Here is a 26,014-nt window from a genome sequence, read left to right as displayed (position 1 = left end):
CCTGCCCTGGGCCATCCCACCCTGTGTGCACCTGCCCTGGGCCACCCCACCCTGTGTGCACCTGCCCGTGCCATCCCGTCCTGTGCAGCCCTGCCTGCCTGCTGGAGGGGCCCTCTTCCCGGGGAGTGGAGTGAAGGGGACCTAGGGATATGGGAGGCTGTGGAGGGAGCACCCAGTGCTTTGAGGTGTTAGCTGAGGAGGTGATAGCTAGAGAGGGTAAAGGGTACGGTTTTGTTTTTAAGCAGGGAGAGGCTGACCACGGTTAACGCAGAGAAGCGGTTGGTGGACTTGTCTGTGAGCTGTCCCTCCCGTTAGGAGAAGCCTGGCCTTGCGGCGTCCCAGGCCCCAGCAGGCGGGACCCCGTGGTGACTGACTGGCCACTGGGCCAGGGGTGAGGGCAGAGCCTCCCCTCGGAGGCGGTCCGCGGTCACCGCGAGGAACCGCACAAGCCATCAGGGATGCGAGCCGCTGTGGGTGGCTGGTGATGGCTGCACAGCAGCGAGTGCGCACGAAACACGGCGAAGGGGGCGAGGTTGATCCTACGCGTGTTTTACCCCAAAGGGCTGAAGGCACCACCCCCTGGACGGACCCGGGACGACCTCGGGGAGGTTCGGTCACCCGCCCAGGCCCCGGCCCGGGAGCGTCGCCTCTGCCATTGGTCTGTGGGGGTCGCGAACGAGCGGGGTAAACAGCAGGCGCTCGGTAAACGCAGGTTAGAGGGACCCGGACCCACCCCCACCCCCACCCCCGCAGGGCCCCACGCCGCGGCCTCCCCGCGCTCCCCGAGCCCGGACCCGCCGGGGGCGGAGCCAACGCCGCGGCCCGCAGGACCGGATTGGCTGCTGGGGAAGGGGGCGGGCTCCCGGCGCCGGGGGGCGGGGCCTGTCGCTGGTCGTAAATACGGCGCCACATGGCACTGGTTGGGGAGGGCGGGCGGGGAGCGGGCGGCGCAGGCGCGTTGAGGGAGGGCGCCCCTCGGCCTCCGTGGCCCCTCCGCGAGCCGCGACATCTCGCGAGACGTGGGGCGGGAGGCGGGGCTCCGGTCGGCGGGGGCGGGGCCGGCGGAGGAGGGGCGGCCTCGGGAGGGTCGGCGGGCGGCGAGCGGCGGCGGGCGGCGAGGCGAGGCGAGGTGAGCTGAGCTGAGCCCGCGGGGGGGCGGGCGGGCGGGCCCCGGCTCCTCCTGCAGCCTGCAGGCGGGTCCGCCGAGCCCCGGGCCGAGCCCCGGGCCGAGCCCCCGGCCGAGCCCCGCGCGGGCCGCTGTGTGACCTTGGCCCGGCTCGCACCCTCTCTGGGCCCCCGAGCGGCCGGGCTGGAGGGCGGCGGCGGCGGGTGGGGCGCCCGGCAGGCGCGCCCGCGGTCCCCTTGGGGGGCTCCGCGGGAGCGTGGACGCCACCTCGGCGGTGCGGGGAGCGGGCCCCACGCCGCAGTGCTCGGGGTGGGCGGGGGGAGACCCCAGGAGCACCCCCCCGGGGCTGCGGGCACCTCCCGCCGGCCTGCGCTGCGCGGCCCCGCCCCGGGGACCCCAGGCCGGCCGCTGCGGGGCCGCGGGGCCTGGAGGGGGCCTCCCCGTCCTGCAGGGACCTTCAGCTCGGACAGAGCGCCCTGCGCTCCGGAGAGGGGAAGCCGTGCCCCGGCCGCGCGCAGGGGGACCTCCAGCTCCGGCTCGGGCTCCTGGCCGCCGGGCACCCCTGGCGAGCCGCTGGCGCGAGCACAACGAGCTACAGTGTGTCCGCGATTTATTAAATTATTTACCCTCCGCCCGGGCTCGGAGGGACGCGGGAGGCTCGGGACGGACGGGGCGTGCGGCCGCCCCTGTGGGGGTCCTGCCCCGGGGCGCGGGTGCAGCCCTTGCCGGTGAGCGCCTGGCGCGGGGCGTGTGAGTCGGGGCCGCCGTCTGCGGGGCCGGGGGCCCACAGGGACCTCGGGACATTGTTTCACACCGAAACAGTTGACGTGCACTGTGCAGGATCAGTGTTAGGGCTGATTTGATACACCCGGGCTGCAGTCTGCGCGCCGCACCGGCGGCGGCCCTCACGCCCGGGGCTTTGCTCGCGCTGCGGGCGGGAAGGCGGCGCTGCTCCGCGCTCAGACTGTCTGCGGGGACGCGCGAGGCGCTCCGTTGTCTTGCAAATTAGTTTGCAGGACTTTGGGTTTATTTTTGCAGGCCTGCAATAGCGCTCGCTGTTACTGTGTGCGCGCTTCACCAGTTCAGCCAACACGCAGCCTCTGATCGTTATTTGCAAGATGCCAGGCTGGGCTAGCTGCTGCTGCTATGGTTAGGTGGTTATCATACAGTGTGACTGGTGCATCTAGGTCATTATTTGCAGACTGTGAAGAAACGGGGAAGAGTTCAGTTTATTTCGTGGTGTGGAGTTTTCGCAGGGTGGAGACCACGTATTGGATTGGGGGCGGTCCTTGAAGGCCAAGTAAAGGTTGGAGAGAACATGGCAGGTGGAGGCAGCAGTGTGTAGGGACCTGGAAGCAAGTGGGGTGTTTGGGAGTGCGGTGGCAGCAAGCCCCTGTGTTCACTGGGAGAGAAGGTTTGAGGATTGGGGTCAAAGCTGAGGCTGGAAAGAGATTTCTTACTGAAGGGTCTTGAATGCTATTCTAGAGCTTGGGCTGTTATCCTGCTCTCCTGTGAGGGCGTGGTCAAGGTTTTGGGCGGGATGTGATAGGGCTGTGTTTCACGAAAGTAGACAGGTGATAACGGGGAGGGCGGGTTCAGGGTGTGGGGAGCTGCAGACTGAGCTGGGTACAGCTGTAGGGGGAATGGCTCCAGGACCGAGGCCGAGAGAGTGGAGCGGGTCACCAGATTGGAGCAAGCAGGAGAACCCGCAGGGTGATGGTGCTCCGGGGGGTGTGGTGAAGGGGAAAGGAAAAACACTACCAGAACTGGGGTTTCTCACTTTGGGTGCTTCGAGGACAGAGCTGGTGTCTGTGATGAGAAGTGCTGGAGCGGGCGTGGAGGGGCATTTGGGTTTTAGGTTTGCAGAATTCGTGTTGTTCGTGGGCCACCTTGGATGAGACACCCTCTCATAGACAGAGTGTCTGGGGCAGAAGCCTGGGGAGGATGAGCCAGGAAGGGATAGGTGGTGGAAGAGAAGTGTGTCGGATGGCCGACACCAAGCCTGCAGTATACGGCCATGACTGCATATCATCACTGCTGGGGGGTGATTCTCTTCTAGAAAGGTCTGGAGGCTCAAAAGCCCTTGTGGAGGAGAGGCTGTTTCATGATACTGCTGAAACAGATGCTCCTAGTTTATCATTTAAAAAAAAAACACAACTTACATCTTATTTTCGATTTTTAAATCTTCTCTTTCTCTTTAGGAGATAGCAGTTGGTTTCACACCTACTTAGTGTGTCTTGTGGCTGTGGCCAGGGCTGCTGGTTCTCCAGTCATTCGCCAGTAGATGGGCCTCATGATAGCTGACACAGCAACTCCGTCCTTCCTGCAGTTAACCAAGGTGGTGGTTTCTGTAACTGTCTAGAGAACTTGACAAATATTTCGGAGAGGAGAGGGAAATGCCAGACATAGTTGGGTAGGCGAGAGGGGTGGCTGCTACGCCCAACACAAGGGGATGCAGTGAGTGGAGTCCGTGGCTCCCAGAACTCCACCAGTTGGCACTTTTCTCTCCAGGCAGGAGTGGCAGACTCTTTGTGGAGTGTAAGTAGCTCAAGAGAAAGGACCGAGAAATAGTGACATAAGGGGGTCCCCAGGAAGGAGGCCCAGGTGGATCCCTCACTGATGAAGCTCATAATTATAATCTCTCCCCGGGGCTCAAAAGCTCCCAAGTTCTTTTGGTGTCCTACCTCTTAAGTAGGGGCAGTAAACAAGGACATGTGAAAATGATTTGGAAGGTAAAGACCCCAGCACCCACTTGCCGGCCATGGAAGGGTGTGCAGGAGGAGGACTGAACAAGCCGACCACTGCTCTATTAAAAAAAAAAAAAAAAAAAGTGAGGGGAACACCCAACCAAAAAAGAATTCTTGGTTATAAAAAACACAATGGCAGAAATAAAAAGCTCGGTTGGTGGGTGAAAGACAGTTGAGGAGCTGGGGAAGATAAGCCTAAAAGCAGAGATGGGAAGCGAGAGAAGAAAGGATAGGATCAGGAGTCTGACAGCTGAATAACCCATTTCAGTAGGAAAGAAGAGAAAAAAAGAAGACAAGGCCGTCCACAAAATGATGTGAGAGAATTTCCTAGAACCAGAACTGTGTGTGGAAGGGCCCCCCAGGTGGCCATCACTCTGGGTGCAGAGGCAGGTGTCCTTCACTCCCCCCACCCCCGTCTCTCTGGCTCCCCATGTGGGTCCCTGTAGTGTGGGGAGCAGGTGTGCGCAGTGAGGGATGCCGAGTTTCCACAGTAACGAGTGAGAGTTGGGGAAACAAGGGATTTATTTGGAATTGCATGAGGCTGTCAGTTTCAGAATTTGGGTAGTAAGAGTGCGGATGGAGAGAGTTGTGCACACCCACTCCCAGGCACATTGTTGTGAAATTTCAGAACTCGGGGACAAGGAAGATTGTGCTAGCTTCTAGAAAAAGAATAAAAACAGGCCACCAGCAGGACACCATGGAACAGAGCAGAACGCTTTGGGGACCTGTCCACAGCAGCACTGGAAGGTGGAAGGCAAGAGAGCATGGCTTTCGGAATTCCAAAGGAAAATATTTTCCGCCTCGAACTCTGTACTCAGGCAAAGGAGGGTAGAATGAAGAGATTTTTCAGGCATGCTCCAGAAGTTCACATCTCATGTACTGTAAGGCGGCGAGTGACAGCTGTGCTCTCCCTGAATGAGGTGGTGAGTCCAGAAGGACCCAGCCTGAGGAGGTGGGGTTTACCTGGGAGAAGGTAGGGAGGCCAGCGTGCATACCTGAGTGGGGCAGAAGGCCCCTGGGAGAGTTTTGGGGGAAGTGAAATGGGCAAGGGCAGCTGATGTGCTGGAACAGCTGGGGAAGAGATGTGGACAGCTGGCAGAGCTGGGGCTGGACTCGTGATGAGTCCATGGAACACAAAGCAAATGAGAGCACAGACTGTTATTAGTTCCAGGGAAAATAAACCGTTGTGCAGGAAAAGAGAAATAATTACGGTGTACTGCAAGGCTCAGCTGTGAACAGCCTTTGTACAATGATAATAATTTATGTAAACATGGAATATTGCTCTAATTGAAATGATGAGGTGCCTGTCTGGAGACGGTGTGGGAGGAGTGGGATGTGGGTGTGTGAAGGGCCTGTGGGTGGGGTGGGGTGGGGACACTGCACTACCATCTGCCCGAGGGGGAGGCCCATACCGAGCCTCAGCCAGCAGGGTGGAGATGGGTAACGGGGAAGGGACAGGGGGCTGCTGTGCATTGTGGTAAATTCCCCAACACTGTTTCATCCTTTAACACACAAACGTGTGTGCCTAACGTTGATAAAAATTAAGACAGCCGCACCAGGCTTCCGGCTTCACTGGATGAGGAGGCTCTAATCTCGCCTGTGTTTGGTGTACCCGCCCTGTTCCTCATCATGGAGAGTTTACTTGTTCCTAATTTCCTCTTCATTATTGTCTTTGTTCTCTGTATCCTGTCTCCTGGCTGTGGTCACATGTCGGAGTGGAGGGCTTTCTTTAGCTATTTTACTTTTCCTTTAACTTACTGTGGAGGGATTTTAAAGCACATTCAGAAGTAGAAAGAGCGCTATTGTGAAATGTTGATTCCCTGTCACCCAGTTTCGGAAATCATAAAATCAGGGTCAGTTGTATCTGTTTTTTTGTGAGCAGAACAGTTCTTTATTGAGTACCTGCTGTATACCAAGCACTGTTCTAAGCCTTGAGGCCACCTGCCTTCTCAAGTGTCTATTTTAGTGCAGACAGACAGCAAATAAGCCAGAGAACATGAAATGGTGGAGGTATGACACATGCCACAGAGAAAAAGCAGGTCTGGATGATGGGTCATACAGCGTGAGGAGTGACCAGGGGAGGCCTCGCCCATGAGGTGAGCTTTGAGCAGAGATCAGAAGCAAGTGTAGGGTTGAGCCGCCAGATTCCCCTGGCATGCCTGCCTAAGCAGAGGACAGTGGATGCGGGCCAGGCAGCAGAAGCTGATGAACAGCAAGGAGGCCATTGTGGCTGGACTGGGGCCAGTGCGGGTGACAGGGAGGGCAGAGGAAGAGATGAGTGTGGGATTCCATCAGGTAGGGCTTGTCACTGGCCGGTGTAAGGACTGGAAGTGGGAAGCCATCAGGCTCCAGTGATTGGAGGGTTAGAGTCTGGGTATATTTCAGAGATAAAGCTCCAGGCAAGCTCTTAAACTCATTGTGGTGAAATTTATTATCATTATTTTCCCTTGAAATAATTTATTTGAATTAATTTAACTCTGAGAAATGAGTGCTCATTTGGACTCCAGAGTCAAATACCATGTAGCAAATACTTGAGTCTTGTGAGGAATGTAGAAGGTACAACAGATACAGTACCTTTCTTCGAAGAGGTTGAAGTTTGGGAATATGGGACTGGTATGCATGCCTTAACTTGTCTACAGGGAGGTATCAGTGGGGTTTCGGGACCAGTATGAGTGGATTGCCCTCCATGCCCTGCACCCAGCTCCTAGGGGAACTTACTTTACTTCAAAGGCCAACTTTGGGCTTGATTTTCATTCAGGTCTTTTGGGATGCACATCAACCTTCCGTTTCATCAATGTGACCATTAATTACTTTTTTTTTTAAGATTTTATTTATTTATTCATCACACACACACACACACACACACACACACAGAGAGGGAGGCCGAGACACAGGCAGAGGGAGAAGCAGGCTCCATGCAGGGAGCCTGATGTGGTACTCGATCCCGGGTCTCCAGTATCATACCCCGGGCTGAAGGCGGCGCCAAACCACTGGGCCATTGGGGCTGCCCTTTATTACTTATTTTTATGTGGATTCTTTGTCAGATGTAGTTCTCAGGGTTAACTGAATACAAAGGAATTAATTCTATAAACAAATAAACCCCAGGGCTGATGGCATCAAGTGAAAATCTGTTTTACCATGGGGATTTTAATCTAGCACCAAAGAGGCAATTGCAGGGCTGGATGACACAGAGCAGAGAGTAAATGTTGAGACCACTCACAGAAGCTTTACAAATTTCTGTTGACTACAGTGATGGGAGCTACACTGAATTATTTGCTTTATATCGTCTTGCAAAGCTGGAAAAGAAGTGGGTAGTTTGGGCAGCCCTGGTGGCGCAACGGTTTAGTGCCGCCTGCAGGCCGGGGTGTGATCCTGGAGACCCGGGATCGAGTCCCACATGGGGCTCCCTGCATGGGGCCTGCTTCTCCCTCTGCCTGTGTCTCTGCCTCTCTCTCACTCTGTGTCTCTCATGAATAAATAAAAGATAAAAAAAATAATAAAAAGAAGTGGGTAGTTTTTGGTCTTTTTGCCAGTTGCATAAATAAATAAAACTGGAAATATTCTTGGACTTCTTAATGAAGTTCATGTCACTTGATTTAATGCTTAAAAATTGGTTATTTGGACAAGAAGCAAATTCTCCCAGAAATAAAGTTTAAAAAAAAAAATGGAGCATCTACTAAAACCCAACCAATTCTGCATGGAATATTTACTGTAGAGGCTGGTAGGAGGGAGTGGTTGGGAAGGTGGGCTCCTAAATCAGTTGCCTGGGTTCAAATGCCAGCTTTGGACAGGTGCTAGCTCTGCAGACTTGCGCAAGTTTCCTGAACATTTTGCCCCAGTTTTATCACGGTTAGGATGAGGATCAAATAAAGTAATGTACCTAAGACCTTACCATATCACTTTTGAAAACATATTAGCCATTGTTATAATTATGATACAATCAGTTGAAAGCATAGAGACTTCTTTGCTGATAATCAACTATTTGTAGAAAGTATGAATAATAACAAAATAACGTCATATTTATAGAATACAAATATTTGAGGGCCCAATAAAGATAGGAAAATAAATAAGGCAGTGGCCTAGTTCGAAGAGAGAGGCTTAATATTTTACAAAATAGTTTATATGTTATCATGTTCATGTTCTCGGCTCTGGTTAGCAGAAAGACCTTGGTAGATCTTGTCTTGTGGGCGAGGAGCTGAAACTCAGACTTGAGGTGATGTCCCAGGGGGCTTGACAGAGACTGGATTGGGCCCACCCCAGAATGTCTGCAGAACTTCATGGCTGGTGTTTTCATCCTGTATTACGGAAACTGGTGAGAGCTAGTTCGTGATGTTCTGTCGGAAAGGTTTAACTTCTAGAGATTGACTTAATCAGGCTGCTGACATTTTTTTTTCTTGAAATCAGATGTATCGAGGCATAATTTACATACAGTAAAATGTACACATTTTAAGTGTGTGGTTCAATAAATGTGGACAAATGTGTCCACCTGTGTAACTACCACTGCCGCCAATACAATGTAACATTTCCATCACCCAGTTTTCTACTGTCCCTTTGTATCCTGTGATTTCTGTCACTGTTTTTGCCTTTTGAAAAATTCCTGTGAGTGGAATCATGTAGGATGTACTTTTCCGTGTCTGGGTTCTTTTGTTCAGCGTAATATCCAGGAGGTTAATCCATGTTGTTGCATGTACTGATTCATGAATCAGTGGCTGGTTCTGTCCTATTGCTGGGTAGATTTCCACCAAACAAGCACACCACAGTTTGTGTGTTCATTCACTTGTTGAAGGACCTCTGGGTTGTTTTCAGTTTGTAACTGTTTTGAATAAAGCTGCGGTGAGCATTCCTGTACACATCTTTGTGTGGACAATTACTTCATTCATGGATCTGGTCTTTGGTGCTATATCTAAAAGGTATTACCACACCCAAGGTCATGTAGGTTCTCTCCTGTGATCCTCTAAGGAGTTTTGTGGTTTTGCAGTGTACGTTTAGGTCTGTGATCCACTTTGAGTTAATTTTTGTGAAGGCAGAAAAGTCTGTGTCAAGATTCTTTCACATGTGTTTATCTTTGCATGTGGATGTCTGGCTGTTCCAGCACTCATGATTGATGCAGGCTATCTTTGCCCCATTGGGTTGCCTTTGCTCCTTTGCTACAGATGAGCTGACTATATTTATGGGCTCTCTGTTCTTTTCCATTGATCTTTTTCTCTGTTCTTTTGCCAATACCACATTATCTTGATCACTGTGGCTTTATGATAACTCTTGAAGTTGGGGAGTCAGTCCTCCAACTTGGTTCTTCTTTAGGATTATGTTGGCTAATCTGGGTCTGTTCCTTCACATATATGGTTTAGAAACTGTTGATAATAACAAAATAACTTCCTGGGATTTGATTGGGATCACATTGAATCTATAGATTAAGTTGGGGAGAACTGATATCTTGACAAACTGAGTCTTTCCCCACCCACGGAATATCTCTCTATACATATTATACATACTTTGTTAGATTTATACCTAGATATTTTATTTTGGGGAGTTCTAATATAAATGGAATTGTGCCTTTAATTTCAAATTCCACTTGTTCATTGCTGATATACGGGAGAGTAGTTAACTTGTATTAACTTTGTATCCTGCAAACTTGCTCTAATCATTTGAGCCTTAAAATTGAATAATTGAAAAATCATCAGTAATCTGAGCTTTGTATATCATATTTTGATGATCAGTTTGATTGGTCTTTAAATAGAGTCCCTGAGCATTTTTGTAGTATATCTACTTTTATGATTCTTATAGAACCATCTAGGAACTGAAAAATATGCTTGATATTTTTTAATACCAACTTTTCTGACTTTTAAAAAGTCTTAGCATAAAAAGAGAATCTAGTCTGTATACAAAAAGAGTTGATTTCAGCTTTATTCATAATGGTCAAAAGGAACTAACCTAAAAGCCCATCAGTTGGCAAATGGATAAACAGTGGTATGTCCATACAATGGAATACTGCTCAGCCATAAAAAAGGAACATACAACGGCACAAGCAACAACCTGGAACAAATCTCAGAAGCATCTTAGGAAGTGAAAAGCCTGCATCCTACATGGTTTCATGTAGGTGACTTTATAGGAGAGGCAGAACCAAGGACAGAAGACAGTTTAGTAGTTGCCTGGAGCTGGGTGTTGGGGAAGGAGAAGGGCACTTTTGAGAGTGATGGAAATGTTCTGGATCTTAATTGCAGTGTATCTTAATAGTGGTGTATGTTTGCCAACTCATCGGACTCTACAGTTAAAAAGACTGAGTTTTACTGTATGTAAACCAGACCTCAGTAAACCTGATTAAAAAAGAAAAGGAAAAACAGAGGTGCCAAAGTGTTTTAATCAGGAAAGAAGAGTCTTTTAAACAAATGGTGCTGGAACAGCTGGATATCTATAGGGGGAAAAATTAATCTCAACCCCTCCCTCTGGAACATTCATGTTGGATAGTGGCAGAAACTCTCTGCATTTGACATTTCTTTTCACTGTGGCAATGACTTTATATCCATTTCTTGACACTTTCTGTTTTAGGATTTATTGATTTATTTTTAGAAAGAGCATGCACATACATATGAGTGGAGGGAGGGGGAAGAAGAGGGTGAGAATCTCCAGCAGACTCCACGCTGAGTACGGAGCCTGATGCGGGGCCAATCCCATTACCCTGACTGAGATCACGACCGGATCCAAAACCAAGTCAGATGCTCAGCTCTTTGGACTGAGCCACCTAGGCACCCTCCATTTCTTAACACTTTCTGTTCATTTCTCACTGGTTCAATCACTTCTTTCCCTAATGTGTAGTAAACACATACATCCCAGTACAAGTGACAAAGCAAATATACATATTAGGGTTCTCCAGAAAACAGAATCTGTAGGGTCTGTAAAGAGATTTATTTTATTTTAAGGAATTGGCTCACAATCCTGGAGGCTGAGAAGTTCAGACCCACTGGGGCTGGTGGTGTTAAATTCTAGTCCCAGTCCAAGCCTGAGGGCAAGAGACTTCCAATCCCAGCTCAAAAACAGGCAGAGAGGAAATTCTCTCCTCTTTCACCTTTTTTGTTCTATTCAGGCCTTCAGCAGATTGGGTGAAGCACACCCATTCTGGGGAAGGCCATCTGCCTGACTAGTCTACTACATGAAACGTCCATCTCATGCAGAAACACCCTGAATTCTGTGTGACTAGCTCTCTGGGCCGCCCACTGCTCGGTGAAGGGATGCAAAATCAGTCAGCACGTACCTCTTGACCTTTTGTACCATGGTCATCAGTTCTGTTATGGAAGTGTGAAAAGGGCCCTTACACAGGTCCTCACATGGGTCTGGCCACGTGGTATGCTCTCCCAGGTAAGGTTGATATACACTTGAATGTGAGGGAGCTCAGCCCTAGGCTGTCTGCCCCGGACTGCCCTGTCTTCCCCCAGATTTTTGCCCACTGTGGGTGTGAAGACCCCCTCAGACCAGCAGCCTTACATGGGCAGCCGGGGTGGGGCTCCTGCCTTGATGGATGGGTGAAGAGGAATGTTTAGCAGCCCCACCCTGAGCTAAGAAACACCTCTTTCCGCACAGCCCCCTTGTTTTTGGGTTAAACCTAACCTGAAGCCTAATTGTATCAGGAGTGTTCACAAGGTCTTTGACAAAGCCGCTGCAGAAAACCAGCCCCCTGGGGGCAAAGCTTTTGGGTGAGACTTTGCTGTCCATTCTCTTGCTGGAGGCAGAAGTCTGAGACTGCCTTGCAGCAAGGCCGCTGTAAATCATTTCCTCTCCTATAAGGCTTTTTGGTGACTGCTTTTTGACATCATGGGAGATTCATGTTTGGAAATAATGCTTTTATTTTTTGAACGAGTATTACTTAAAGGTCAGTGGTGTTCCCTGACTTTCTTCTGCATCCAGAGGGCTCTTGAGTCTTCACCTGGCTCCCCCACAACTGTGCCACCCTCCTCTCAGAAGGCCGCTGAGTGTCCCCCAAGCTCCTGGCTCTACGGCTTCTGTGCCTGGCCCAGAAACACACATGTCCCACTCCCTTTAAAAAAGTAAAACCTGTTGGCGATGCCATGTGGTCCTCTTGTCTTTGCTCTTTGCACCCCTGAAGAGCTGTGAACTGATGATCATGCATGTCTGAAGCAGCAGAGTCCCTTCCTTTCAGGCACTGCTCCCACACGCCCTTTATGTTTTATTTTTTTAAAGATTTTATTTATTTATTAATGAGAAACACACACAGAGAGGCAGAGACATAGGCAGAGGGAGAAGCAGGCTCTCTGCGGGGAGCCTGATATGGAACTCGATCCCAGGACCCCAGGATCACGATGCCCTGAGCCGAAGGCAGATGCCCAACTGCTGAGCCACCCAGGCGTCCCCTGCATGCCCTTTAATACAATCAACCCGCCTTGTCTCCACAACTGCTGTTTCTGTGGCTTGTTTGAGATTAGAGGTGACAACACACAGAACTGCCCTTGTTCCTGGATAGTAAACATGACCCATGGCCTCAGCCTCATCGGTAAGCAGTGTCAGCTTCGTGTTGAGGAGCTCATCATCTTGGTTTGCAAAGGCCTGGAAGGGGTTGCCCCCAAAGCCAGGCTGGTTCTGGGGCAGGACTCCAGGGCAAGACAAGGCCACTAGAACCAGTCTTACCTGTGAAGAACCAGATGCATGGAGTTTGGGCCGTCCCAGGAAAGACTTGTCTTGTTTTCACACACCCATCCCCTCATTGTACATTTTTAACATTTGTTTGATAAACGAATTGCAGGTAAAGTCAGCCTGTTGGGCTTATGTGCAGGGTTTGGGGTTAAGCTGTGGCTCTAGCTTTATAACCTTTGTTACTTATGGCTCGCTCCCCCACTAAAGGCCTGCCTTGTCTTTGTAAATTTCATTTACTTTTATTCAAATATTTATTTTTATACCCTGTCCTGCATTTTGCTTTATTTATTCAACAGTACCTCTTATAAATTCCTCCAAGCTCTAGCTCTTATTCAGTCTTTTCCAATTTTCCCATTGTGGTAAAACACACAGAATGTAGAATTAAAAAAAAAAAAAAAAAGAATGTAGAATTTATCATCTTAACCCTTAAGTGTACAGTTCATGTTGTGTGGAACACATTCACGCTGTGTACAACCATCACCACCTCCCGTCTCTAGAATTCATTTCATCTTTCACACTGATCCTCTGTCCCCATTAAACACTGACCTCCCCCATCTCCCTCCCCAGCCCCTGGAATCCTTCAGTCTGTCTCTGGGAATCTAACTCTTCTAGGAACCTCATATGAGCAGAATCATGCAGCATTTGTCCTTTGTGACTGCCTCATTTCACTCAGCATCATGTCCTGTAGGCTCCTCTACATCATACCAGGTACCAGGATTTCCTTCCTCGTTGAGGCTGAGCGATACTCCATTGTGCACGTTTGCCACACTTTGTTATCTGTTTACCTTCCATTGCACACTTGGGTGACTTCTACCTGTTGACTCTTATGAATCATGCTGCTGTGAACATGGCTGTACAAACACCTCTTTGAGACCCTGCTTTCAGTCTTTTGACTATAGACCCAGAAGTGGGATTGTTGAATCATATGATAATTTTAGATGGTATTTATATTTTTAATATTTTGAGGAGCCTCCACACTGTTTTCTGCAGTGGCTGCACCAGTTTGCATTCCCATTAATAGGACAAAACAGGGTGGCTCCTTTGGCTCAGCAGTTTAGCGCCACTTTCAGCTCAGGGTGTGATCCTGGAGGCCCAGGATTGAGTCCCACGTCAGGCTCCCTACATGGAGTCTGCTTCTCCCTCTGCCTCTTTCTCTCTCTGTCTCTCATGAATAAATAAATAAAATCTTTAAAAAAAAAAAAAAAAAAAAAAAAAAAAGGACAGGACAGTTCCAGTCTCTCCATATCCTGGCTAACACTTATTTTCTGGTTTTGTTTAAGATTTTGTTATTTTTTGTTGTTTTAAAGCTTTTATTTATTCATGAGAGAGATGGAGAGAGAGGCAGGAACACAGGCAGAAGGAGAAGCAGGGAGCCCGATGCGGGACTTGATCCTCAACCCCAGAATCACACCCTGAGCCAAAGGCAGATGCTCAACTGCTAAGCCACCTAGGCATCCCAGATTTTATTTTTTTTAAAGTGAGCTCTACACCCAGTTTGAGGCTCAAACTCATAATCCTGAGATCAGGAGTTGCATGCTCCACCCACTGAGCCAGTCTGGCGCCTCTGTTTTGTTTTGTTTGTTTTGTTTTTCATTGGAGCCATCCAAATGGATGTGAGGTGGTACCTCACTGTGATCTTGATTTGCATTTCCCTGATGACAAGTGATGTTGAGCATCTTTCCACATGCTCATGGGCTGTCTACATATTTTCAGGGAAATGTCTGTTAAAGTGATTTGCCTTTTCTTGAATTGGGTTGTTTAATGTTTTTTTCTTTTGAGTTTTATGAGTTCTGCATTCATTCTGGATAGTAAGCCGTCATTAGACTACATGATTTGCAAACATTGTCTCCCGTTCTGTGGGACTCTTCCCTGTGGATAGTGCCTTTTGATGCACAAAAGTTTCTAATTTGCATCGAGTCCAGTTGGTTGATTTTTTCTTTTGTTGTTAATGCCTTATTTTTTTTATTACTGTGTGTCTTTTCTAAAAGGAAAAATGGTTCTTTTCTCATTGTAAAAACCAATCGAAGCTCAGTGTAAAGAAAAACAAATTTAAATACAAAACGCCGGGAAGGAATATGTCAGAATTACCCAGCCACCTACCTTCTGGGGATGTTTGTGGCTGCTGTCCTGGGGCTGGGTGATGGTGGGGTACCCTCTTTACCTGAGTGCAGTCCATGCCTACTGATGACCGGCCCCTAACACGAGAACTCTCCTTTCCATGACCCACAGGTCCACGGAGTGGTCCAGTCTGCATGACGTAAGCTATAAATCTCATTATGAATACGTGAGTTGACTCGCTGTTTACAATGTAAGCCGTAGATTCATTGTGTGGATGAGGAAAGCACCCTGGGGGGAATGCCCATGTGACCTGCTGCTGGCTCAGGGTCAGACAGTGAGAAGTATGGGACTTCAGCCGGAGTGTCCAGTCATACTTAAGTAGGTTATTTATGGACTAAGAACAAAACGTCAAACATTAAGTATAATAAAGACTAAAAGATTATAGTGTTAGGTGCTATACACCAAATAAGGAAGAAATGAGAGAGAGAGAGCACAAGCAGAGGGAGTGGTAGTCAGAGGAAGAGGGAGAAGCAGACTCCCTGCTGAGCAGGGAGCCTGACTTTAAACGTCTTCTGGTTAAAATAAGCTTTCTTTGAACTCAGAGAACCACATTCAGAACAGTTAACAAAGAAACATCAGATGCATCTGTTCCACCTCTGTTGGGGTGCAGACACCTGTGGAGCATTGAGGGCTACCAGGCTGACCACAGCTCACTCAGCTGTGACCTCTGCCTCCAGGACCAGCACCTCTGCATCTGTTGGGTCAGAGAAGCCAGGAAACACACCCCCATGTGTGACAAACACACACCTGTCAGCACCTGAATTTTTAAGGAAGCACAATCCTTCTGAGCCCCTTCTGTTCACTAGATTGAATTTAGAACAAGAAGAAACTTGTAGTGTGACTTCAGTCCCTGGGGGGAGATGGGGAAACATGGTGGGGAGGGGCTGAGTCAGGTGCATGTGTCCTACCAGGACTACTATATACAAATGCTCTCTACCGTGGAGTACCACGCAGGTCCAGAAAAGAAGGAACTGTTGGTAATATAACCATGTGGATGAGTCTCAAAGCTTGTCCTGTGGGATTCTGTTTCTAGGACACTCTAGAAAATGCAAACTAATTTAAAGTGACAGAAAACAGAGGAGTGGCTGGAGGGGAGGGATGAGCTGGGGAGAAGGGTTCGAAGGGGCACAAATGAGCTCAGGGGGTTGGTGGAGATGTTCACTCTCTGACCATGGTGATGGTGTTGCGGGTGCATAGATGCATCCAAGCGCATCACGCTATTTTAAGTAGATGTCGTCACTCGTGCATCACTTACATTTCACAGAGCAGTTCAGAAGAACAAGGACATTTAACAGTAGCAGCGCCATGGGAGCATGACTTCCAGAGTGAGGCTTGAATCCAGATGTTGATGGGACACCTCTGGGCCATAGGCTCCTCAGCTGTAGGAGGGTTTTGCTCCCTGCCCTGAGGTCATGTGCAGAGGGCCTGAAGGAAGGTGTGTGGGTAGCACGCTCCTCCCAGCGTCTGGCACACGGTGAGAGGTCTTTAAAGGGCAGCTCCTATTAAAAAGACATTATCTGATGTATTATATGCTCCTAAAGGTAATTGACCATGTCTTTTCCTTGCAATTAAACTGAAGTCATATTAAATTATTAGTAAAGAAAAAAAAATTATTAGTAAAGAGGGCAGCCCCGGTGGTGCAGCGGTTTAGCGCCGCCTGCAGCCCGGAGTGTGATCCTGGAAACCAGGGATCGAGTCCCACGTCAGGCTCCCTGCATGGAGCCTGCTTCTCCCTCTGCCTGTGTCTATGCATCTCTCTCTCTCTCTCTCTCTGTGTGTGTGTCTCTCATGAATAAATAAATTTTAAAAAATCTTTTAAATAAATAAACAAACAAACAAACAAATAAATAAATAAATTATTAGTAAAGAGAGTCAGTTTTCAAAAAATGGCATGGGCCCTGGCATTTGTCAACGTGCATGTACTACTTCTTGGCTGGAAAATAAGCAGAGGTATTTGTTTATGTTATGTGTTGTATTTATGGATTATTCATCATAACCGAAAATTCACTTACGTGGTTCTTAGCATTCTAAGTACTCAGCGCGGTCCCTGGTGTGTGGCTGGCACCTGTGCCCATGGACAGGATTTGGTGACTCTGCAGCATCTCCACGGTGTTTGTGATCTAATTTTACAAACAGGCTGTGACTTTGTGTGATTGTAACCATTAAGAGGGCATTAGAGCTATTGTTTTATTGCACACACACCCATGATGCCCTCTGCTGACCCTCTGGCAGAGACTGGCACCTCTGACCCTGAAGGTTTGCATGGTTTGTGACGCAGTGACTCCCTTCACATGTGACATGTACACAACACTGCATGCTGCCCTGGCCTGTGGCAGGGTGGGGTCAACCAGGTTTCTCTCTCCCCCAGCCATGTGGCCTTCTCTGTAGGGGTGCGTTAAGAGCACTGGGGACTCAGAAAGGGCTGCCCGATGACGGTGACGGCAACCAGAATATTTCAGCACCTTTCACATAAAAGCTCATACATACTATCCTTCATATGCCGGCCTTCATATCATGAGCATGTATCACTTTCTCCATTAAAAAAACAAAAGGGAGGACAGCCTAGGTGGCTCAGCAGTTTAGCGCCGACTTCAGTTCAGGGCAGGATTCTGGAGTCCCAGGATCAAGTCCCACGTCGGGCTCCCTGCATGGAGCCTGCTTCTCACTCTGCCTGTGTCTCTGCCTCCCTCTCTCTCTCTGTGTGTGTGTGTGTCTCTCATGAATAAATAAATAAAATCCTTAAAAAAAAAGAAGAAAGAATTTAAAAAAAAAAACAAAAGGGAGGTGCCTGTGTGGCTCAGTACGTAAAGTGTCTGCCTTCAGCTCAGGGCCCCACACTGGGCTCCCTGCTCAGTGGAGAATCTGCTTCTCCCTCTCCCTCTGCTTGTGCTCATGCACTCACTCGTGCTCTCCCCCAAATAAATAAATCTTAAATAAATCCAAAGGAACCGAGCATAGACAAAAGCTACATGTGGGTGGAGATTGCTTCCAAATTTCAGTCTTGAAGTCTTAGGTTCATTTAGTGAAAATGCATCAGGTCCCAGGTATGTAGTCGAATGCATACAAGGCAGACAAATGCAGAGAGGTTCAGCCAGGGAGAAGTCCGTGTGTGCAATGGAGGGGCTCTCCCTGGAGCACCCCCAAGACATGCTCTGGCTGTGTCTACTCTGATGCCTGCACTGATAGCTCCTGGTATGTCTTAAAAGTGGACATTCTGGGTTTGGGCCACTTTATAGTAGTGCATCCATTTTCTCTTTAGGCTGGACTCGTGTCTGAGTTTTGTCACACTCACTGAACATGGGTGTGATCATTTGTCTTTTGCCCTCTACCTCCTGAAAGGGGCTGTTAGTCCACGTCCAAGATACAGACCTCAAAACAGAGAGGTGAAGGTGAGTAATCTCACTGGAAGGGATTCACATCTTCCGGGACCCACGAGGATGGCCAGCATTGTTCCTTAGGGCTGCTGTCACAGGACGGCACTGGGCACAGGGGCCAGCTGTGTTGGGTCTACACCCACAGGCATGTGTGTTCACACAAATTAGCACTACATTTGCTCTTTTGTCTTCCTCATCTTTTTTTGCTTTCTATCCACCTCTGAGGTCCCTGTCTTGTATAGTTGATTCTTTTTGAGCTAGGGGGACAGCCTGATATTCATCCTAATTTCAGTGTCCAGCTCTGATTTTCAACCCATCTTTCCAGCTTATTTTTTTTCATCTTTCTGAATCTAGATTCCAGCAGGGTGGGCCAGCTGTGCTGGTGGCTTGGAGGACTGCCCTCTGGGGGAGAGAGCCTAGCAAAAGGGTAGGTAAGTGTAGTTACACGCTTGGGGATCTGGCAGGGGACCAGACCCTGGCAGGTGGCTCTCAATGGGTGACCTCTTTTGATTAATGTTTGACCAATGTTTTCCATTCTGAGGTGGGACAGGAAGCAGAGTGCCACCTAACCCTACATGCTACCACCTCTGTGCATCCCAGTGATTATGGCCTGGTGTGGAAGGGGAGGCCCAGCTTCCCCCTGGGCCCTTCTGTTGTAAAGGAAGGGGAATCCCAGTGTGACCCCCCTGCTTTGCACCATCATCTTCTGCCTGTTGGTGCCAGGTGGAGGAGATGGGCTTCCTGCCTGGCCCTGCAGAACTGTGATGGTGGGGGAGGTTTTTCCACTGGTGTTTGGCTTAAGTAGAGCAAGGGTTTCCAAAAAGATGTTCCTGTTGTTCGATCACTGTGAGGTTCCCAAGACCCCTCTCAGTCCTCATACCAGTGGTAAATAGGGATGGGGTCCCAAGACTACCCTCAAGTTGGATAATTCATGGCAAGGACCCATGGAGCTCACTGGAAGGTGTTGTACTCACTATTGTGGTTTCTCGCAGGAAAGGATTCAGATTACAGGTCAGGGGAAGAGATGCAGGGAAGGGTTGTCCCCTCCCAGTGGAGGTCTGGACAGTGCCGGCTCCACCTGGCATCGATGTGTGACAGCGTGTGTGGAGTACGCCCCCCAGGTCTCTGTGTCCACAGTCTCTACTGGGGCTTTGCCATCAAGTGGGTCAACTCCCCACATGGCTAACCTCGATCTTCAGCCCCTCTGGAGATTGGGCTGCCACCATGGAACCCAGAGCTCCTCCAGCCCCCAATCACATTGTTAGACGCTGTGGTGTGGCCTTAGGTCCCCAGTAAACAGAGACCATCGCATCTGGGCAGGCCTTCCAGGGGCCCAGAGCCCCCTCCCAGGAGCTGCGGTTAGGGTAGGCCTCTCTGGGTGGGCTCAGCCCTTTACCGCAGCCACTCTTGCCTGCCCTTTGCTTGGGCTCTTCGGAGGCTCTTCTTGGAACTTCTTTCCTGTGCTTGTTGGCTCTTCAGGGTTGGAGGCAGTGCCCTCTGGGACGTGCAGCAGGAAGTAAGTAACCCACAAGCTCGTCCTCCTGTTGCTCCTCAAGTAGCCAGGTCCCTGGCCTGTCCTTTCTGAGCCGTCCTATGCCTGGTGGTTCTCTAGTTGTTTAGCAGTGAGTCGGCGGATCTGTAATGGAGCTGCCCCCTCGGGGTTGGAACCAGAAGCGGAGCCGGAGGAGGCCCTGGAGGTGATGACTACATGTCCTCTCATCTGCAGGCTAGTGTCCCGGCCCTGGGTTTCCTGCAACTGAAACAGCATTCTCTGTCCCAGCACCTGATCAGACACTGCCTCATTTTCCCTGTGAAGTACTCGGGACAGAGTTGGTGCTCAGCATATCTGTCAAACAGGACTGGCCCAAGGATGGGGTCCTCTGGCATTTCTGGTATTGACCTTGACTGTGGTCAAGGACAGCCCTCAGTGGAAGTTGTAAGTGAGCCACAAATCCCTTGTCTGGCCTGCATCTCCCCACATACAAGGGTGGCCACCTGCCTCTGAGCCAGCAGGCCGGCTGGTCGACCTCGTCAGGTGTGGTTCCAGCACCTGCTGACATTCACACATGCCTGCCCTCCCTTTGCCTTCCCTTTGCCCTCCCAGCGCCCTTTGGTTTTGAAGATTAAGCAGCCTTTCCTCATCTTCAGCCATGGCTCTGCCACTGTCTGGCTCCTCTGCACAGGCACTGACAGTGCTTTTAAGGCCTGGAAAGCTCTCTCATGGACCCATTTTTAGCTGCCCAGTGGACCCTCCCTCTCTCCCCTCTGATCTCACACGTGCTCTGCCCTTTCCATATCGAGGGGCGCAGAGACAGTGCACAGTGCCCAGCACACATCAGCGACACACAGCAGCCTGTCACTGACGTGTTTATCTGCATTAAATGTGCACAGTGAAAGATTTTTCTCAGGGCTGGGGTGTCTTTAGCATGTTTATAAGTTGTAGCGTGCATTCAATTTTAACCTTGTGTTTTTGTTTTGCTGACAACCTCTCCTTCCTCCTCAGCACCTCTTACGCATGAGGGTCTGTCCCCTCAGTTCACTTCAGTGACAAAGGATCTCCAGTGACCTTGCCGGCCACACGCATCCTCCTGGGCTCCTCCAGCAGTGTTAGAAGCAGCATTAGTCATATTGCACGGAGGGGCTGAAGCTCAGCAGGCGGCCTCACAAAGCCGAAGTCGTTGAGGAGGATGGCGGTGTGAGGGGCAGGGCGGGGACTCTGAGCACCAAGCGAGTCCGAGACCTCGGCAAGCACCTTCCGTTGGAATCTTGAGACCACAAGAGGACGCCCTAGCTGGACGGTGGTCTTTAATGTGGCTCTGTGTTACCTTTCCAGGGTCCCGAGAGCAGTGTCCTGTCTCCATGAAGCTGACGTGAGAGCATCCAGGTGAAAGGGCCTCTGCCCTGTCCGCGGACAGAATGACCAAAACCCGGCTCTTCCGCCTGTGGCTGGTCTTGGGGTCTGTCTTCATGGTCCTCTTGATCATCGTGTACTGGGACAACGTGGGCACCGCGCACTTCTACCTGCAGACGTCCTTCCCCAGGCCGCACCCCCTGGAGCCGCTGCCCACCCCCGGGCACGGGGCAGAGAAGGAATTCACGTCGGACGTGGATGCGTTCTTGCAAAAGTTGCTTGGCGGCAGCCTGAAGCAGAGCCCCCTTTCTGGTAAAAGGCCGGAGCAGCCCTCCGTGCCGGCATCCAGCAGGCCTGGGCTGAGCAACGCGGAGGAGAGCGTGAGGGGCTATGACTGGTCTGCCCGTGACACCCAGCAGGGCCCAGACCCAGGGGGGCAGCAGGCCGAGAGGAGGAGTGTGCTCAGGGGGCTGTGCGCCAACGCCAGCTTCGTGTTCCCCACCAAGGAGCGCTCCTTCGACGACATTCCCAACTACGAGCTCAACCACCTCATCGTGGACGACCGCCACGGGGTCATCTACTGCTACGTGCCCAAGGTGGCCTGCACCAACTGGAAGCGCGTGATGATCGTGCTGAGCGAGAGCCTCCTGGACCGGGGCACCCCCTACCGCGACCCCCTGGACATCCCCCGGGAGTATGTGCACAACTCCAGCACCCACCTGACTTTCAACAAGTTTTGGCGCCGCTATGGCAAATTCTCCCGCCACCTGATGAAGATCAAGCTGAAGAAGTACACCAAGTTCCTGTTCGTGCGGGACCCCTTCGTCCGCCTCATCTCGGCCTTCCGCAGCAAGTTCCAGCTGGAAAACGAGGAGTTCTATCGGAAGTTCGCGGTGCCCATGCTCAAGATGTACGCCAACCGCACCGGCCTGCCTGCGTCCGTCAGCGAGGCCTTCAGTGCTGGCCTCAAGGTGTCCTTCGCCAACTTCATCCAGTACCTGCTGGACCCGCGCACCGAGAAGCTGGCGCCCTTCAACGAGCACTGGAGGCAGGTGCACCGCCTCTGCCACCCCTGCCAGATCGACTACGACTTTGTGGGGAAGCTGGAGACGCTGGACCAGGACGCCGCCCAGCTCCTGCGGCTCCTCAAGGTAGACAAGGTCCTACACTTCCCCCCGAGTTACCGGAACAGAACTGCCAGCAGCTGGGAGGAGGACTGGTTTGCCACCATCCCCCTGGCCTGGAGGCAGCAGCTTTACAAACTCTATGAGGCGGACTTTGTCCTCTTTGGTTACCCCAAGCCTGAACACCTGCTTAGAGACTGAAGGCGTCAGGGGACGGACCCAGACAGCACGACAAACTGGGGTGGTGTTGTTGCTTCAAACCCGGACCAAGGGCTTGCCGCACCGCCGCCTTCCTCCCAGGGATGGGGCGATGGGTTGCCGCGTATATTTTTTTATGGCTTTGTGTCCCTCCCACACTGCTCCCGTTGACGAGGCAGCTGGACGCACCAGGAATCAGCCATCCCCACACTCCGGTTTTTAAAATCACTTGACGATTTTGCAATCTGGACTTACTATTTACTCCACTGCCTATATCCCTTGAGTACTGTGTTAATATTGTTTTTTTAAATTAATATATTTCAGATATTTAATATGAAAAGTGGAGGAGAGGATGGAGTAAATGTTACATCTGCTTCTGCCTCCCGCTTTTGTGGTTATTCTGCTAGAGGTGCAGGTGCTCGGTACAGGGCTCTGAGAGGTGGACCTCAGAGACGTCTCTCAGGTGAAGGCAGGGAATATTCGTGGTCCTCTTCAGCAAAGAAGACATTCCTGAGACTGCAAGAGGACGCCCTACAGGGCGCTTGCAATCAGGCCTCACCTGTATTTTTAAAAGGGTAGCAGACAGATCGTTGGCGAGCAGAAGCTCTCTGACCGTGTGGTATTTCTGAGAAGGGAAAGCAGTTAGAGGGGTTTTCTACCGGAGACCATACTTCAGGTCACAGTCACAGAGGCAGGACACTAGCTGCAGATGTTACCACAAAGTCATAAATCACAGATGTAAGGATGTAACAGGGATGCTTTGAGTAGGAGTCTATCTCGAGACTCTGTTCCCTGACTTCAGCAAGGTGGGGCTGGGGTGAGATTGTTGTCATAGGCCTGGTGGCCTGGGTTCAGCCCTGGTGACCTTCCCCCTCGGGTACGTGACTGACACTGAGATCCTCACGTTTGGTGGTCCCAACTCGGCAAAGGTTGTCATGTTGGCTGCTCCAGGAAGGCTCTTTCTAAACATCTGATTTAGGTGGATTTGCCATTTTGGTGGTGACCCTGTAGTTGCTGGGAGATGCGTGGTCATGCCATGCTGTGTGGCCTCAAGTTTGACCTCGCCTCCTTAATCTGTAGGATCTGGTTCTCGAGGCCCCATTCTCAAGGAGCTAGTAGCACTGAGGTACTCGTGCCAGATCTCCTTGCTGTGTGGTGTCCTTGCTCTTTCTGGCTTCCAGATGGTACAGAAGTCTGAGCCATGACCTCTGGGTGCCACCTCCCAGCCTTGGGCCCCACGGTGCAAAAAACCATCCACCTTCCATTGTGTAAGATTCCCTATTTGTAAAACAGCTGGCAGCAAAGGTACTCAGGCTTGAAGTGTCCAGTCTGAGAGGAACTGTCACCACATTGGGTACCTTCTGGGACGCCTGCTTACCCAGCAGTTGTCCCTGGCACTGTGAGCCCCGGGCTTCAGGTCACCGGGCAGATGGGGTGGCTCTGCCTTCAGGGGACCTTGTGACCCTGAGGTGTGAAATGAGAGCAGAGGCCCCCCCACCCCCAGGCCAGCGGGCTGAAGGCTTCCAAGGACAAAGCGTCAGGAGTGAGATGAAGGCCGACGTCCCGAGAAAGGTGGTGGGAAGGATGGGGTGTGGCTCGGAATCCGCGGTAGAGCAAACCACATGAGCACAAGTGCAGGGCGTGTCCGGGGATGGGAGGTACTCATCGCTGGCATTCATTGCCCTTCATGATCAAGTGTCATTTCACGTCTCCTCAGTCCTCTTTAGTGAGGACACCGTGTGGTAGAGGTCAGATGGAGCCAGGACCTGGAGCCGGAGCGCACCGCTGCCACCCCAGGGCGGTGGGTGGGTTGTGAGTGTGCAGTCTAGCGGCCTTGACTGTCAGGCCTGGGAGTTGAGATTTCACTTAGGCAGCAACGAGCTGTGGAGGTTTGGGGACGGAGGAATTTGGGTCCTTTGGGGTCAATGTGGCATTGGGGTGAAGAGTGGGGGTGGCCAGGGGGCCAGTCAGCAGGCGACTGCAGCTTCCCCACACTGAGGGGGCTGGTGGGGTGATGGACAGACGGGAGGAATGACGGTATCCAGATAAGCTCCCGCCTGAGCTGCTGCTGTTATTCTTGTGACAGAAGAGAAGGGGAAGAAATCAGGAGAGCACAACACAGACCTTTCTCCTGACCTGGTAACGTCTCCCCACCGATAACTGTATGGTTTTCAAATACATAGAACATAAGATTGATCCTCTTAACCACTTGTAAGTGTGTGCTTCTGGGTCATTAAGGGCGTTGACAGCATTGTGCAGCCACCATGGCTGTTGGGCTCCGCAACTTTCTCATCTCCCCAGAGGGAACCTCTGCACCCATTCCTCCCGCCCCCCAACCCCTGGCACCCACCCTTCTCTTCTGCGTCTGCATTTGATGACTCCGGGGACTCTTACAGGGTCTCCCCCTTTGCCTCTGGCTTCTATCACTCGGCAGACTGTCCTCAAGATCCATCCTCGTGGTAGCAGGTGTCAGCACTTCCTCCGCGTTAAGGCTGAGTGACATTCCACGCGCGGATGTGCCCTCCGCTCCTCCGTTCCTCCGTTCGTGAACGCTTGAGCTGCTTCTACCTCTGGGCCGTTGCGAGTGCTGTTGCCATGAACGTGGGTGTGCGAATATCTGTATGACTCACTGCTTTCACGTCTCTTGGGTGCATCCCCAGAGGTGGGATTGCTGAGTCATATCTGACCTGGTAACTTCATAAACTGAATCAGGGTGGGGAGACTTGCAAACTGTACCAGGACCGGTGTCTGGGAAATAACATGTCCCAGGGCCAGAGAGCGTCCTAGGAAAACAAGATGATGTTTGGGATGGTCTCAGATCCCCTTCACATGTATTAATTAAGTACACTGTGGACTTCAATCATGTGCTATAATTTTGAATAACTGGTATTCATTGAAATGAGCTGTAATGTTTAAAGAACACAACGGTTCTGAAATACCTCTTCAGCCACCATCCGCACGGTGCGTGGCATCTGCCTCTTGTGGTTGTTTCTCACCAAAATGTGTTTATTTTGAGAATGTTCAGACGAATGTCAGGTTCATTGGGTGGTGGGCTCACTCAGGGCAGGGCTCACATCTGCATTTCTTTATTCTTGGTTCTGTGTATAATTACACTGCAGGCCAGTTTCTGTGGGTGTCAGGGGTGTGTTTGCAGACACTGTGGGAGCAGGTTCCTGTGGCATCCGCATACCTGTCCAGATTCCTGTGCCTCCACCCAGGCCCAACCTGGGGACCACCTGGGGGATGACTCAGGATGTGATGACAGAGAAGGTCCTCATCAGCCACCAACATCCTCCTTCCACGGGCTGTGGGGAGCGAGGGGTGCCCCCACCTCATCCCTTTCCGGGGTGCCTCTTATTCCTTGCCATTTCTCTGACCCCACAGGATAGCGTCCTATAAAGGAATTTGATTCCATATTTTTTTTGTGCTAAGACATTATAAAAATTTATAAGTTGATATTGCAGTTAATTTAACTATTGCAGATAATTTAGCCATACAATTCCATAAACCTGATTCTTACCTCTGATCTCCAGCCATTGCCGACACATATGCCCACTGTCCTAATAATGCCGTGGTCCGTGATACAGAATCCTCTCCACGTTCTCACTGAGCCCTCAGCGTGGCCACCAGGGCACTGTGCCTGTTTACAGTTGGGGAGAGGGATGTGGGGGAGACTCACCCAACACCCAAGGCATGTGTGAGTGTGTGTGTGTGTGTGTGTGTGTGTGTGTGTGTGAGACAGACACTCAGTCCTCATTTCTCTAAAAATGATACATGTTTTCATGCATTGACACAAAGGACTCACTTATGGCTTCTAATGCACACTTTGGGAG

The 26,014-nt window shown here is 50.8% G+C and overlaps 1 protein-coding gene across 21 annotated transcripts; it reads left to right on the top strand.

The window, feature by feature from the left end:
* The first annotated feature begins 1,039 nt into the window (after nucleotides 1–1,039).
* CHST12 (carbohydrate sulfotransferase 12) lies at nucleotides 1,040–22,555 on the top strand. 21 transcript variants are annotated; one of them, XR_007411176.1, is made up of 5 exons: nucleotides 6,825–8,185; nucleotides 14,746–14,824; nucleotides 17,894–18,023; nucleotides 18,363–18,435; nucleotides 19,735–20,505. XR_007411176.1 is itself a non-coding variant. In XM_025416085.3 (4 exons), exon 4 carries the CDS (start codon nucleotides 20,925–20,927, stop codon nucleotides 22,182–22,184), a length of 1,260 nt encoding a protein of 419 aa, XP_025271870.1. In that variant the 5' UTR covers nucleotides 1,091–1,129; nucleotides 14,746–14,773; nucleotides 18,363–18,435; nucleotides 20,842–20,924; the 3' UTR covers nucleotides 22,185–22,555. The 21 variants fall into 21 exon arrangements, 19 of the variants coding, with proteins under 19 accessions (XP_025271867.1, XP_025271882.1, XP_035573396.1 ...); XR_007411175.1 differs by having other exon boundaries at nucleotides 18,363–18,439; XM_025416085.3 differs by lacking the exons at nucleotides 6,825–8,185; nucleotides 17,894–18,023; nucleotides 19,735–20,505 and adding exons at nucleotides 1,091–1,129; nucleotides 20,842–22,555 and having other exon boundaries at nucleotides 14,746–14,773.
* Nucleotides 22,556–26,014: the final 3,459 nt, after the last annotated feature.

The sequence above is a fragment of the Canis lupus genome, chromosome 6, assembly GCF_003254725.2.
Source record: "Canis lupus dingo isolate Sandy chromosome 6, ASM325472v2, whole genome shotgun sequence".
Taxonomy (NCBI): domain Eukaryota; kingdom Metazoa; phylum Chordata; class Mammalia; order Carnivora; family Canidae; genus Canis; species Canis lupus.
Note: the sequence above shows the minus strand (reverse complement) of the source record. Positions and strands in the feature narration are given on the sequence as shown.

What these genes read in the sequence shown, in the direction of transcription:
- CHST12 (XM_025416082.3), top strand. Translation starts at nt 20,925, where the DNA reads ATGACCAAAACCCGGCTCTTCCGCCTGTGGCTGGTCTTGGGGTCTGTC.